The sequence below is a fragment of the Phacochoerus africanus genome, chromosome 11 (genome assembly GCF_016906955.1).
Source record: "Phacochoerus africanus isolate WHEZ1 chromosome 11, ROS_Pafr_v1, whole genome shotgun sequence".
Taxonomy (NCBI): Eukaryota; Metazoa; Chordata; class Mammalia; order Artiodactyla; family Suidae; genus Phacochoerus; species Phacochoerus africanus.
Window position 1 is genome coordinate 119,934,684 of NC_062554.1, and position 14,947 is coordinate 119,949,630.

At 36.5% G+C, this 14,947-nt stretch overlaps 1 protein-coding gene across 5 annotated transcripts in view; it reads left to right on the top strand.

The window, feature by feature from the left end:
• The window catches only part of RALGPS2 (Ral GEF with PH domain and SH3 binding motif 2), a 175,631-nt gene that overhangs the window by 91,104 nt on the left and 69,580 nt on the right, over positions 1 to 14,947 (top strand). For all 5 annotated transcript variants that reach the window (XM_047753072.1, XM_047753068.1, XM_047753070.1 and 2 more), the window contains exon 8: positions 6,133 to 6,259. In XM_047753072.1, coding sequence (XP_047609028.1) covers positions 6,133 to 6,259 — 127 coding nt within the window. The remainder of the gene's footprint in view (positions 1 to 6,132; positions 6,260 to 14,947) is intronic.

Sequence of the window (14,947 nt, forward strand, 5' to 3'; positions counted from 1 at the left end):
TGTTTTCACTTTTCGTAGTATATGAAGAGACAGATGTTTCTCATGAAAATCAGGATAGATTTCTATACTGGAAAAACATTAGTATAGAAGAGCTTACAGCCCTCTTTATATTTTATTTGTATTTTTAAAACACCTGAATGAAGGATTTTCCTCCTCTAAAAATTATTTTTAATAATGATGGCCTTATTCTCATTTATTAAAATTTGGATTTAATGGAGGAATGGAAATGATTATAAGTATACAGTTAGAATTCCATCTTTGAAGTTCTAGGGGAAAGAATTATACTCTGGTTTATATTGTGGTTTAGAAATGAGATACATTTCCCTTATGTTAATTTTTATTTTCCTGGAAGTTATTTTCATTGTCTCCCTCATGTATTTGCACAGAAAATAATTATGTGTAAATTTAGTAAGAACTCCATTATTAATCTGAATGAAATACGTGATTTTATATTAAAATTTAAAAATTCCACACCGTGCCACTAATTGCTTGACATATAGTAATGAATGATTTAGACAAAATCCCATTCTTGGACAGTTAACATTCTACTGGGAAAAGATAAGCTGTAAATGAATAAATTATGTATTACAAATAATGATGACTATATAAAAATATATATAAAAAATAAATATATATAAAAAATAAAGCAGAGTAAATGAGTTACAAAATTCTTCCCTGCTTTCCTTTCTATGATAAGTTTCTGATCAGTGACAGTCGGGTAGAGACCTGGAATAACTGAGAAAACCATTCCTGTGCTTACCCGAGAGGCGGGAATTCCGTGCAGAGGTAATAGTGCAAAGGCCCTGACAGCATGTAAGGACTAGCAGGGCGGTCAGTGTTGACGGAATGGAATAAGCTAAGGAGTAGTTGATGGTAGGAGCTGAGTCCAGAGGCGTAAGTAGCATCGAATCAGAAAGTGGAGGTGCTATTTACTGACATTCAGAGGAGTTTAGAGAAGGAGTGTTCATGGGGGGGAGGGAGGGGAGTCTATTTTATACATATCAAGTCTGAGTTGGCTGATAAAATATCCATGTGCCCCTGTAAGGTCAGAGTTAGATATACAGGTTTAATAGAGCAATGAGGGCTAGAAATTATTATCATGAACATAGGCATAGAAATAGTGTTTAAAATGAGATTGGATCAACAAAGAAAATGTCATGGGTAGCAGTTTTCCACAGTCAGGTAAAGAAAGTGTTTCAAGAAAGAGTAATCAGCTGGGTCAAATGCTGCTAATAAGTTGAGTGTTAAGGTAAGAACTTTGAGGTGACCATTGGATCTGGCAGTTGGAAAGGATTGGTAATCTTGGCAAGTTGGCTTCAGTACAGTGGTGGAGTGAAAGACTGCCTAGATTTGGGAGAATGGTGGAGAAAAAAATGGGACAGTAAGTGTAGAAAATGCATTTGATGAATTTTGCCAGAAAGGACTGGGGTGAGGTCCTGTGGAGAAATCTGGCAGTAGTTGGAGAGAAATGTGAGATTAAAGATGTGTGTCATTATGGAGTTCCTGTCGTGGCTCAGCGGAAACAAATCTGACTGGTATCCACAAGGACACAGGTTTGATCCCTGGCCTCGCTCGGTGGGTTAAGGATCTGGCGTTGCTGTGAGCTGTGGTGTAGGTTGTAGACATGGCTTGGGTCTGGTGTTGCTGTGGTTGTGGTGTAGGCCGACACCTGCAGCTCTGATTTGACCCCTAGCCTGAGAACCTACATAGACCTCGGGTATGGCCCTAAAAGGACAAAAAATGAAATGAAATAAAAGATGTGTGGCATTTTGTTTTGGTTTTGAAGATAAGATCCATGATAATATGTTTGTATGTTAGCATGATGATCTAATCGAATGGGGAAATGGTAAGAGAACAAGGGGTCACTCCACTACACCTGAGATGAGGCATGAGGAGATGAGGTCCATTACTGTAATGGGGCAGAAACAATTTATCCATTTGAACGGGAGAGAAGGGGATACCTTTGGTTACAGACACAGGTAGTTGGTAGACTTGGTGGTGGGATTTCTATAGAAGTTCTTCTAATACTTTGATCCATAAGACATAGGAAGCAAGGTCATTAGTTGAGAGTGTTCAGGGAGAGGTGTTGGAGGTTTGAAGAACAGAAAGGTGAGTCAGTTAATTAGGGAAACATCGTAGGGTCGATAGGCTATGAAAGTTCTCTTGAGACTTTTGGTCTTCGAGTGAAACCAGTCAACATAGTTATGTAGTCTCCAGCCAGGTTCAGGTGTTCAGCATTAGCTTGGAGAAGTGCTGAGTTGGAGTTTTTTTAGGCTTATTTGTATCACAAAGGGATCAAGGATAGTACAGGAGATAAAGTAGGTGAATGTAAAAGTTGTTCTTGTGATAGATGAGGAATCTAACCCAAGTAAAAGGAAAGAGATAGTGAACAGAGAAAAGAGAATATGGTAGCTGGTGGAAATCCAGGTGCCCTCAAATACTTATTGGGTTCAGGATGACCAAGGGAGTGGAGGCTGAGAGTGGTGGAAGATAAGATCATTGAGAGAGACGTCAAGAAACTGAGAAACCAGGGTATTGGGAGTATCATTTATGTGAAGATTGCAGTCATGGGGATGTAAGAATAATATTGGTTCATAGACTTTTCTCCAACTACTGAAATCTTCCAGATGTAATGGGGAAATGACTAGTAGATCTATTAAGGACAGTAATATCAGAGTTGTAATCTAGTGCTCTTTTGTCCAATATTCTAGCCACTAGCCATATGTGGCTATTAAATTTAAATCCTTAGAATTAAATAAAATTTAAAATTCAGTTCCTTTGTTTTACTAGCCATGTTATAAATGCTCAGTAGTCACATGTAGCTAGTGACTATTGTATAGACAGCATAGACGGAGAACATTTCCGTTCTCACACAAAATTTGACTGGACAGCACTGATCTAGTGCTTGAACTTGATTGGAAGCTGGAAGATTTGGAGGATAGTAGGTTAACTCAACTCCAGGGTCATGTACAAGATTCGTAAGAAAAGAAAGAGAATGCTTCAAGAAAAGGTCAGAGATGGGGCTTTTGCAGAGGATGGACCATGAATCCTGGAAGGTACAGTTGGGAAGGATTGAGTACTGGGTAAAATTAGAAGATAATAAAGATCATATGAGTGAGAAATTTGGATTCTTTTTTTTTAACCAATAAAGGGAATGTACCAGAAAACTACAGCATCCTAAATGGGGAAAATATTAGCAACATTCTCTTTAACGGATGCCCGTTTTCACTGTTTGTATTCAACACAGAGATCTTTCTTAGCCAGCACAGTCAGGAAAAAAATGATTAGAAATAATAGGATTTCTCCTCAAAAACTTAGAGTTACATAAGATTACCTTTTATCCAGCAATTCCACTTCGGGGTATATCCCCAAAAGAATGAAGTGGGGGTGTGTCAAGCATGTATTTTTACACCACTGTTCAAAGTAGCATGATTAACAGTAGCCAAAAGGTACATCCAAATGTCCATCACCAGATGAGTGAATGTGCAAAATGTGGTAGAAGCATACATGGAAATAGCGTTCAGTTCAAAAAGGAATGAAATTCTGACACGTGCTGCACCATGGGTGAATCTTGATGATATTATCCCAAGTGAAATAAGCTAGACATAGTAGGACAAATACTGAATGATTCCTTTTCTGTGAGGTACTAAGAGTAGTCAGATTCCTAGAGACAAAGTAAACGTGGTCACCCGGGGCTGGGAGGAGCAAGAAATTAGGAGTTATTGTTTAATGGGTATGGAGTGTCACTTTGGGAAGATGAAAAAGAGTTCCGGCCATGGTTGGTTACAGTGATTGGCCGATAATGTGAATGTATTTAATGCCACTAAGCTATACACTTAAAAATGGTTAAAATGGTAAATTTGTTTACCACAGTTTTTAAAAACAGGGTTTATTAAGATAACTGAAGATAAAAGCAATGCACAAGACCAGTTGTATTTGAAACGATTAGGAAATATTACTTAAAAGGAGACACCATTGCATAATATCAATAAAAGAAAATAGCAAACAATAAATGGAATAAAATGTGCAAGACCTAATTGAGTGTCATGAACAAAGGGTTCTAATCGCATCCAAGGTCCAAGATAAATTTTCATTTATGCAAATGTACGTGTTTATACATATTGTGCTGGAATACAAATCAATGTGATGAGAGATGATCTGGGAATCTCCTATTTCTTATGGTGACTTACATCGGCAAGAATTCATCCACATTCTCCCAAAGCAGATGATCATGGTAAGGTGGTGGAGAGATCTGGCCAGGGACATTTGGAGGCCCATATTCATGCAGCACTGAAAGCGGGAAGAGCTTTGCCCAGACTTGCCGACTTGTTGTGCTCTTGGCCAGAGTCTTTTAAAGAGCCTGAACCTAAAACTTTGAGAAGTACCGTGTTTTCCTCTTTTTGAAGGAAGGAATATAGTGAGGTGAGATGTGTAGGACTAACATTAGAAACATCAGAAAAAAGATGTGAAAAGAAGGAACAGGAAATCAAGACTTCTCATGTATAGCTTTGACCCATGGGCTTTGGATGAGCTTCTGAGCTATCAATGGGAAATAACCTATTTTAACATCTAATTCTTTTATCCGTATTCTTCCTCTAAATAGTCTTCTGAAAATAAGTCTCTGCTACCCCACCCCAGATTAAACCCTTTCAATGTGGTTATTGATTTGTTATGAAAATTCCAAACAGTTATTTTTACACATATTAGACCATGTGGTTCTTTAGCTTTGTGTTTCAGATGTGTCTAGATTCAGTATGAGTTCTGAGTAATTTGTTTCTCCTGATACTGTTGCAGAGTTTTGGAATGATTGACTTTGGGGGAAAAAAAAGAGTAAATTTCTTGTGATCCCTGCTATCTATGATGCAGAGAGTCGTATCTGATCCTGAAAGTGTTAATCAAGTGTGTCGAAGCTGGGTCACAGAAAGTTACGAAGCCAGTGTTTCAGACCATGGAAAACCTACCTAAAACATTGAATCTAAGAACTCCTTGAGATCTTTTTATTTTAAAGAGGAAGAAATACTAGTCAGGCATTTTTTTTTGATAGAGATTATCTAAAAAATTGATTTCAGTATCAATCCCAGCTATACTATTTGTGATACTAGAAAGAGTATAGTAAGATGTTAGAATATTTTATCCCCAGGATGGACTGAGACTCTGAAAAACAGGACCTAGCCTTTGTAAGTGGGTGGCTTGAGAGTGTTGGTGTGTTCTGCTTCACCTCGAGTGTCAGTCTCCTCATCTTTAAATGAATCCTCTGGCTTTTTTGTTAACCTCGTAAGAGAATTAGATGAGGATTTTATGGGGGGAAGTGTTTTACCTGCTGTAAAATAACATTAACATTTTATGATATAAATAAAATGAAATCTGATTACATCATAATGAAACAGTAACTTTACATATTTAAAGAAAAATTTTCCAGAGTTTTTGGAATGCTTATGTAAAAAATATGTATACTTTCAGAATCTTTTAGGTAATGTTATTTTGAGTGACTGGCCATGCTTTTCTCCTTGATATCTCCATTTTTCTCAAAGGGCACTCCTTGCAGATCTGCCCCTCGAGCCTCCTAAAACAGTTGCAGTTGGTTGTGCAGCTGCATGCAGTATAGCACAGACCAAAGGGATCAAAGAACAAAGGGTCCTGTCCAAACCCCAAAAATGCATTGTTAGCACTAGACATAACTAGATTTATCAAGAAAAGTATAACTTCAATTGTGAAGTTCCGTATTTATTTCTTAATGATTATGTTAAGATGTATCTTTATCTTTGAGGAGGCCGGGAATAGTGCACTAAAATATTTAGGCATTTGAGCGGAATAGGAATACATCATTATTTTAAATTAAGAAAATGATTAATAGAAATTGTTTAACCACTTAAAATAGTGAAGATCAGAAATGTATTATAATTTAGACTTAGTAAGTTAATGATTTTATGTACATACAAAGTATATTTTTGTAAATAATAAATTTAGATTTATTATATTAATAAATGTATGATTTTGTTCTATACTACCAAAATATAATTAAAGAAGATAAGACTTTAAAATTCAAATTCAAATTTATAGTAAATGCAACTTCAGGTGGCTGTAATAAAATGGAATTTGAAAATAACATAGGCTTTTCTGTTTGTTTTTTAGTTATTAAGTCGAAAAGACAAAACTACCTTTGAAAAATTAGAATATGTAATGAGTAAAGAAGATAACTACAAAAGACTCAGAGACTATATAAGTAGCTTAAAGATGACACCTTGCATTCCCTATTTAGGTGAGTTTTGTTACGATGTGTTCATTATGCCTAATTCTTGCGACGCCTTAATCAGTAACATATAAAATTCAAGATATTTTAAAAGTATGTGTATCCTTTATAGAAATTAAAGGATTGTTAAGTTGAAAAAATTAGCTAGAGGAATATGTTACCTTATTACCTGGATTGTATTTTTATTTTTTCTTAGAGACTTGGACTGTATGGTGAAGCAATTTATTTTAGCTACTTTGGTAATGTCTTTAAAGAATGAAACAGTAATTTGCAATGAAGTTTAATGCTGTAAAAATATTTAACATTAACTAAAGAACTTGATCAAAAGATTGAATTTACTTTCAACATCACTTGAGTTCTGTCTTGATGTAGTTGGCAGATATTTTAGAGTAAATTATGAAAAGCTGTCCTTCTGAAATGCTGGTGTTGTTTCTCTGGAAGAAATGAGTTGTTTAGCTATGGAAATTTAGCTCGGTGCTGAGACTGACAAACCTATATTTTACATATCATTTGACTAAGAGTGTATCTGTTTATATTTTGCAGTGTTGATAAATTCCAAGAAATATTGAACCAATAACATTATAAGATTATGTTCAACAAAGTATGACTGGTAATACTTTGGTCGGTATTTAAATTAAAAAAAAAGACTCAAGATATCCTGTTTTAAATGTGTATATAAATTTAAATACAGAAGATACTTTATATTGTATTTACCTAGTATATTTATTAAAATAAATTGATTTGATCCCATGTAGAGAGTAATCAAATGATAAACACTTGCTTTTTCCCAGTATTCCTTTTTCTCCCCTTTCTCTACTCTGTCTTTGATATAATTATGTACTCATACTAGATTTCACCATGACTGTTTTTGAAAATAACAGAAAAAACCTGTTTTACTTGTTTAGGAGACTGTATAGTGTCATCTTTGAAGTCTTTACAATACCAGTGACCAACACAAAGTCGGGGCAAAGGCAGCTGATAGACTGTCGTTCCGCTGCTCTGGAGAGTCAGTCTTAGAGAAGAGTTGAACTCGTTAGACTATAGTGGGACATCCTAGGATTCCAGTGGGAATAGGGAATGTTGTACGCCCTGTGTTGAGGGAAGAATACTCCTATGCATTGTATAGATAGTGGCTCCTACGTACCATGTGTCTGAGTTTGTTTGTTTGTTTGTTGGGGTTTTTTTGATAAATAGTGCGGGGCCATACTAAGCATGCCTCAGTCAGAGAGACTCTAAGGTAGATGTTAGGAGAGACATTCTGCATGGGCTCCGCTTTTCACTGTTGCCTTAGCCGTGCCCATTCTTGAAAATGTAAGTTCAAGAGAGGAAGAATAGAGGATTTAAAAAAGTCATCAGTATAATATCTTCATACTCCGTAAAAACATAAACCTTTTTATAGCATAAAAAATGTTAGGAGTTCCTGCTGTGCACAGTGGCTTGGGTCACTGCAGAAATGCAGGTTCCTACAGCTGCAGCATAGGTTGCAGCTGGGGCTTGTAGGGCATAGGTCGCAGCTGGGGCTTGGATGATCCCTGACCCAGGAATTAACATGTGCCCACGAGTGCAGCCATAAAATTAAAAAAAACAAAAAACAAAAAAAAAACTTTAGACTGAAAATAGGGAGTCATAAATTCCAAATGGATGTATTATACTTTTTCAAGTCATTGCATTGCTTTGAGCCTTTTCTATACATATAAACAGCACACATAGGATGAGAATCATATTCTTAAAGCTGAATGACACTGCAGTGGTCTCCTCTGTCTAATTCATTTATTTTACAGTTGAGAAAACTGAAGTCCAGAAAGATAGAAGAGCTGGCTTATCTAGCCTAAAATTTAGTTGTTTTTTTTTTTTACTGGCTATACCCATGGCATATGAAAGCTCGAGAGTCAGGGATTGAATCCAAGCCACAGCTGCAGCAACACTGGATCCTTTAACCAGTTGTACCAGGCCAAGGATCGAATCCATAGTTCCACAGCGACTTGAGCTGCTGCAGTTGGATTCTTAACCCACTGTGCCACAGCAGAGCTTCCTAAAGCTCTGATCTGTTATCTTTCCAGTTATACTTGCTAAACTCTCATTCTAAAATTTACTGTTTCTATGATTATACTTTTTCTCATTGAAGTGTTTTTCTCAAATTCCGTAATTTGTATTTTTTAGAAAATATTAAGATTATTTTCTGTTGAAAATGAGAAAATGATAAAATAACATAAACCCTCGTGCTGTGATGTCGAGTTCCGAGGGCTTTGTTTTGTATTTATCCACAGTGGAGACTTCAGTACAAAATTGGAAGTTTGTGCACAGGAACATACAGAGGCAGGACAGGAAATAGTTGGAAATTGGTGGAATCTGGAAAGTTTTCCCTTAGAGAATATACCTGTTTTCTCCCAGCTCTGGTACCTGAAACGGAGTAATAGTTCCTGTGAGTTAAAGCAAATGAGGCAAAAATTGAGGCACAGAAGATGGTTTAGAGAAAATATTAGAACCATGATCTTTCCTGTGTCTCCACCGACTCCTCTTTTTAGTTCTTTTTCACTTAATATGATCTCTTGACCCAGAGTCTTCCTTCTCACTACTACCTCTAATTCTCTCTTTTTGTATCTAAGCTAATAAAAAGTATCCTATTTTTCTTTTCTCCTTTTTCTTGCAGTTTGCCTTTGCTCTATGTTCTGTTTTCTCCCTCTTTGCTCATAGAGATTTTCTGCATGAAGACACCACTGACGTTCTAGTTGAAACTTTTAATAGGTGTTTCTCAGACCTCATCTTAATTTTGTGAGAGGTTGATGCTAGTTATTTCTGCTTATTGAAATTCTCCATAAGTAGCACCAATCTCTCTTGATTTACCTTCTCCATTTCTGGCTTTTATTTTATTGGCTCCTCTTTCTCTGACTTTCTCTTAAATCTCTTCTTTTAGAGCTCTCAGTCCACTTACTCTCTTACTCTAGGCACTCATTGGGAGTGGTCTCATTCAGCTCTTTTCCATATACTGCCTGATAACTCACAAATCTTAGTCTAGACCTGTATATCCAGTTGTCTTTGTAATTCCTGTGGCTTGATGACATTTTAGGAACTCAAATACTGATTGAATGAGATATCCTTAGCTAACTCTAACTTGGCATGTTCAATTACAACGTCTATTTGCCCCTCCTCCAAAAGGATCCCCATCTTATCTCCTACCCTAGGCTGCCAGTGATCACAGTGTAGCATTATCTATACTGCTTTACCACCCTAGAAACCTGGGGATTTTTGCTTGATTTCTCCTCCTCCTCTGCTGCTCATATTCTCTGTTGAAGCAAGTTGCATGTTTCCGAAGGTTATTTAGGAATTAGAAGCCAGAAGGAAGGAAAAAATGGCAGAAACTTAAGTTAAAATAGAGAACATATGCTTTAGCATCTACATTTTTTACATAGGATTCTTCATATAATTATAAATCCCCATACCAGCTTGGGAAGAAGCATCTGAGACAAGTCATTGTGACTCAGTTCGTTTCCAACAAGAAAATCATCTTTTTAATGTAGTGACAGTTTCGTTTTATAGCAAACTTTGAGATTAAGTGTATTCATTTCCTCTATCAAAACATACATGCTTTTCCTAGGAAAATGTGAAGCATTTTCAACTTAATACAACTTTTTGACTGCTTGATTTATTCTTATAGACAATTGGTTCATTTTTTCATTCCTGATCTTCAATACCAAAGTGTTTTGAAGAATGAAGATTTTACAGCAGTTTATATCCTGTTAGTATTTACATTTTTCATAGTTTGTTCTAATTCAGAATGAATTAGGATCATTTTTTAATATAGCTAGTCTTTATTTCAGAATCTTTCCTCATTCATAAGAAACTAGGCCTATTACATCTGCCAGAAATGTCAGTATTTACAAGATGCTGTACCTTTGATAGGTGAGAACTTGCCCTGAAGATATTTGAAAGATAATACTCATTATGCAAATTGGTAGCTTCTATTTAACTATCCTTCTTCAAGTATACAGAATTTGCATAATGTCACCTTTAGCCATCTTGTCTGCAAAGGTTCTTTTGGAACAGATATATCAACCAAAAGAATCCATAGTGCACAGAGAAAAAGTAAAACGTGATCAGTTTTTTAATGTGAGAGATATGATCCAAACTAATGATGGTTTTGCCCCTAAAAATTATGATCAAAATCAGCCATTCTTGGATTTCCCTTGTGGCACAGCAGGTCGAAGTGTTGTCGTAAGCTCGCTGCTGTGGTGCAGGTTCAGTTCCTGATCCAGGAACTTCACATGCTGCAGGCGTGGCCAAAACAAACAAACAAAAAAAACCAACCATTCTTTGTGAAACTTAAAAAAGAATATGAAGGTTTATATGCTGACAAAACTTTTTTTTGATACTGTCAGATTTATTTATAATTCAATGTGGATTAAATTATAAGAGGTAGAAAATGCTTTCCTGGCTTTCAACTCATCATCCCTTGAAAAACTGTCTCTTCTTTTGGTTTGCATTCAAGGTAAAAATTAGTCAGCCTGGATAATACAGTGAAAAATCCTTAGACTAAGGATACAGTTTTTCTGGAGAGAAATAGTTTGGCAAATCTCAAGGAAAAAATTGTTTTATAAGAGAATTATTGCTTTAAATCTGAAAATCATTAACAGCACTCATTTGTTCTTGTCATTGGAGAACAATCTTAAGAGGCTTATTGAAGAACTTGGCATGGGGAGTTTTGCTTTGCTGGAGAGAGGGAAAAATAGAATATTGTGCAAAAATAATTTATTAATGTATCAAACATGACAAATATTCTTTCATGTGCCTTTTCTAGCCTCATTTCTACTGTATTCGTGTAATTTTGGGAAGATGCAGTAGCTCGACCAGCTTAGGATATTTTCCGGGAAGGAAAACATATGTTTTTTAAACTATAGAAATAAGTGAGTTGTTTCAGTTTTATATGTTGCTTTCTATTAAGTTCTTTCTTTCTTTCTATCTTTCTTTCTTTCCTTTCTTTCCTACTTTCCTTCTTTCCTTCCTTCCTTCCTTTCGCCACACCTGCAGCATGTGGAAGTTCCCAGGCCAGGGGTCAAATCAGAGCTGCAGCTGCTGGCCTACACCACAGCAATGCTGGATCCAAGCCACATCTGCGACTTACACCACAGCTCACGCAGTGCCAGATCCTTAACCCACTGAGCAAGGCCAGGGATCGAACCTGCATCCTCATGGATACTAGTTGTGTTTACTACCACTGAGCCACAATGGGAACTCCAGTTTTCCATTAAGTATGTTAGAGTTTCAAATAGCCTTCTATCTACCTGTAACATAGGATATAGTGCCCCTCCTATCCCCTGTTCTCTGACAAGGACTGTTTTGTCTTCATTAGTCAGCAGGGTATAAGCTCTTGTTTGTCTTGGTCCAAGCTCTGTGCTTAGCATCTACAATAAAAGTAGGCACTAGTATTTAATATATATTTGTTGAATTAATTAGTTAAATGACCCCCTTTCTGGCTCCTTCCATTGTTCTAGCAACTGTGTTTTAAATATGGTGCATTTATTTGTGTGGCATTTTTGTATATGCCAACTCCATACCCATTTACGATTTTGTTTTGGTCCATCAGCCAACTCCCCAGTGTTAGCACTGTTCTTGGTGCTAGGTATAGAGCATGGATCAAAATGGACTTTGTCCCTGCCCTTGTAGAACTAACATGTCTTTAATACCAAAGGCTCAAGTTGATGTCATTACCTAGTGAATAATTTTTCCCATATCCTTTGTCACGGGAGATGTACCGAACATTACTAGGCCTTTGCAGTGATGTCCTCCTCACAGCTAATGAAATGTTTAAAGTATGCCTAAACTTACCGGGGCCTTCAGATTTTATGTGACTCTCTTTTCTGCTTCAGTAAGTCTTTACCTGTCTTGGTCTCGTAGTAGGATATAGTTCTTTAGTTTTACATTAGTTTTAGAAATTTTTACTGCTCTACGTAGAAATATTTTCAAAAATGATGGCTTTTTATTCACATTTCAGTTCAGATAATTTCAACAAAGTCCAAAGCTTTCACAGCAGTGTGGGAATTAATAAGACTTTTTTTTTCCTGCCCCTTTGGTAGAAATCTACTTGGTTAAATGTTTAAAAGTCTCTGACACTGGTCTCACAAATGCCTGGTGGTCAAAAAAAATGTCATTGGCTTTTAACATTTTGAGAGTTTTATTCCATTTCCCTTCCTTTGGTTTGATTCGTAGACAGTGTACACCATGGATTACTTTACCCTCTTCTCATTCGAATTATATATTGAATTCTGAAACAGTAATAAAGCATGTTCAGTCATTTTCTTTTGAATCCTGAGAATGAGCTCTGGCCACATGGCAGCTAGCGCTAGCTTTGTCTTTAGCCAAAATTATATTCCCATTTTCCATTACCTCATTTGTATCTCCTTTTACCCTCACTCTTTTTTATGTATTTAAAATTCCTGTAACATTCTTTAATGGTCTATTTTCTGAAGTTTTCTTTAGACCACTCAAAGGCTTGTGATGTAAAAGAGCTGGAGACAGGGTTACATTGATTTCCTGGCCATTTTCATGGTTTTCTTTAAGAGCCTATATCTTTATATATATAAAAAAAAAAGTCATGTGTAGCAGCTGTGCAAATCTGTATTTTAGTCATAAATAGAAACAGATTCCCCCAGTTCCAGCAGCTTTGCCAGTGCTATTTCCAACTGTTGATATTTCAGTAATGTATTTTTTAAATTTTTTAAGCAAAGTAACAGAAGAATAATAAAAATCTTAATAACTTTTATTCAGCACTTAATCCTACATGCCCAACTCTGTGTACTTTATATAAATTATCTTTTTTTTTTTTTTGCATTTCAAGGCCACAACCACAGCATATGGAAGTTCCTAGGCTAGGGGTCAAATCAGAGCTACAGCTGCTGGCCTACACCAGAGCCACAGCAACGCCAGATCCGAGCCACGCCTGCAACCTACACCACAGCTCATGGCAACACAGATCCCTAACCCACCGAGCGAGGCCAGGGATCAAACCTGCAACCTCATGGTTCCTATTCAGATTTGTTTCTGCTCCGCCACAGTGGGACCTCCTAAATTATCTAATTCTCACCAACAATTTTTTTTAATGGCCACACCCACGGCAAATGGAAATTCTCAGGCCAGGGATTGAATGCCGAGCCCCAGCTGTGACCTGTGCTGCAGCTGCTGCAACACCAGATCCTTTAACCCACTGAGCGGAACTAGAGGGACCACTGAGTGAACCCATGCCTCCCACAGCAACCCAGGCCACTGCAGTCGGATTCTTAACTGCACCACAGTGGGAATTCCTTACCAACAATTTTTTAAAATGAGTTCTTAAATATATTGTAAGTGAAGAAACTCAGACAAAGGAGGTTAAAATGACTTGTTACAAAGTTTGCATTATAGCCACTTCATTTATAGTTGAAAGAAAGCATTATGGAATTATTAATATTTTGAAAATCTAAGTTTTAATTTTGAAAACATTATTCAGTCTTTCCTGTAATTATCTATAGAATTATAACACAATAACTATTGACCCCACTGATAAATTGAAAACTGAGCTTATTTTTAGATGGCTTTTTTGAAGAGGGGTCATGACATTTTAAGAGATTAAAAAATTGTTGGGATGTAATAATCTTTAACTGTTTATACTGTTAAGATGAAGTGTGCGTATAAAAATCATTTTACATTCATAGTTTACATGTTTACTTGTACATTCAATGTTTACTTGTACATTTGAAACATTTTCATGACTGCGGAAGTTTTTTTTACAGGGATATCATTACCAGTAGGAGTCCTAAGAAATATAATGCTAAAAGAATTAGCACTCTGTATCATGACTCATAGAGTCAAGGGAACATTAGACTGAAAGTTTGATCTTTATACTTGAACAGGCTTGGAGCTTGAGGATGGGTTTATATGTAGTTTATCTACTAAATTTCAAGATGGTATCTAATATTGGCCTTGTCCAAAATGTCATGTTTTAAAAATCTGCATCAGACATGCAGCGTTTCCTAGACATTAATGGTGGAGAATAGAGTCTAAGTCACTTTTAGGATAATCTTCATTTTGTTTATTAAAAATAACTAAACATAAGTAATCCGTCTGTGAATCAGCTCCAAGGTTATAGATCAACCTTATTGAAGGTCAGGCAACCACACCTTTTTCCCAGGTAAGCTATAGCAGCCAGACCTTGCCTGCCATACCTGTGACCTATCTCATGTTTCACAAGATGCTCGTTAGACTAAAATCCCGTACCGTGGCTGTTCTTGCCTTAATTTTTCTTGCGGTCCATTCTCTTAACTATTTACCATAACAGCTTACATAGCTCTGTTAGGTTTGCAAATGAAGATCGTAGATCAGTGTAATTTTATATCTGAAAATTTGGACATTGTTCCTTTTAATGCATTTATTGCTGACCCACTCTGTGCACAAGGCACCATGGTGGGTATAGGCAGAAGGTACATAGATGAGCAGTAGCAATCCGATAGTTAAAAGTGTACTGTTTACTAGTGTCAGGCATTATTCTAAATGTTTTACCACAAGTATTATTACCTCATTTGATTTTCACAGTAACTACATGAGCTAGGTATTGTTGTTATCTCCCACTTCACAGATAAGAGGCAGGAGTACATAAATTGCCCCAGGGACCACGTGGACGTGGCAGATGTGAGCCTTGCAGCTCTGACTTTAGGACCTATGCTTAGC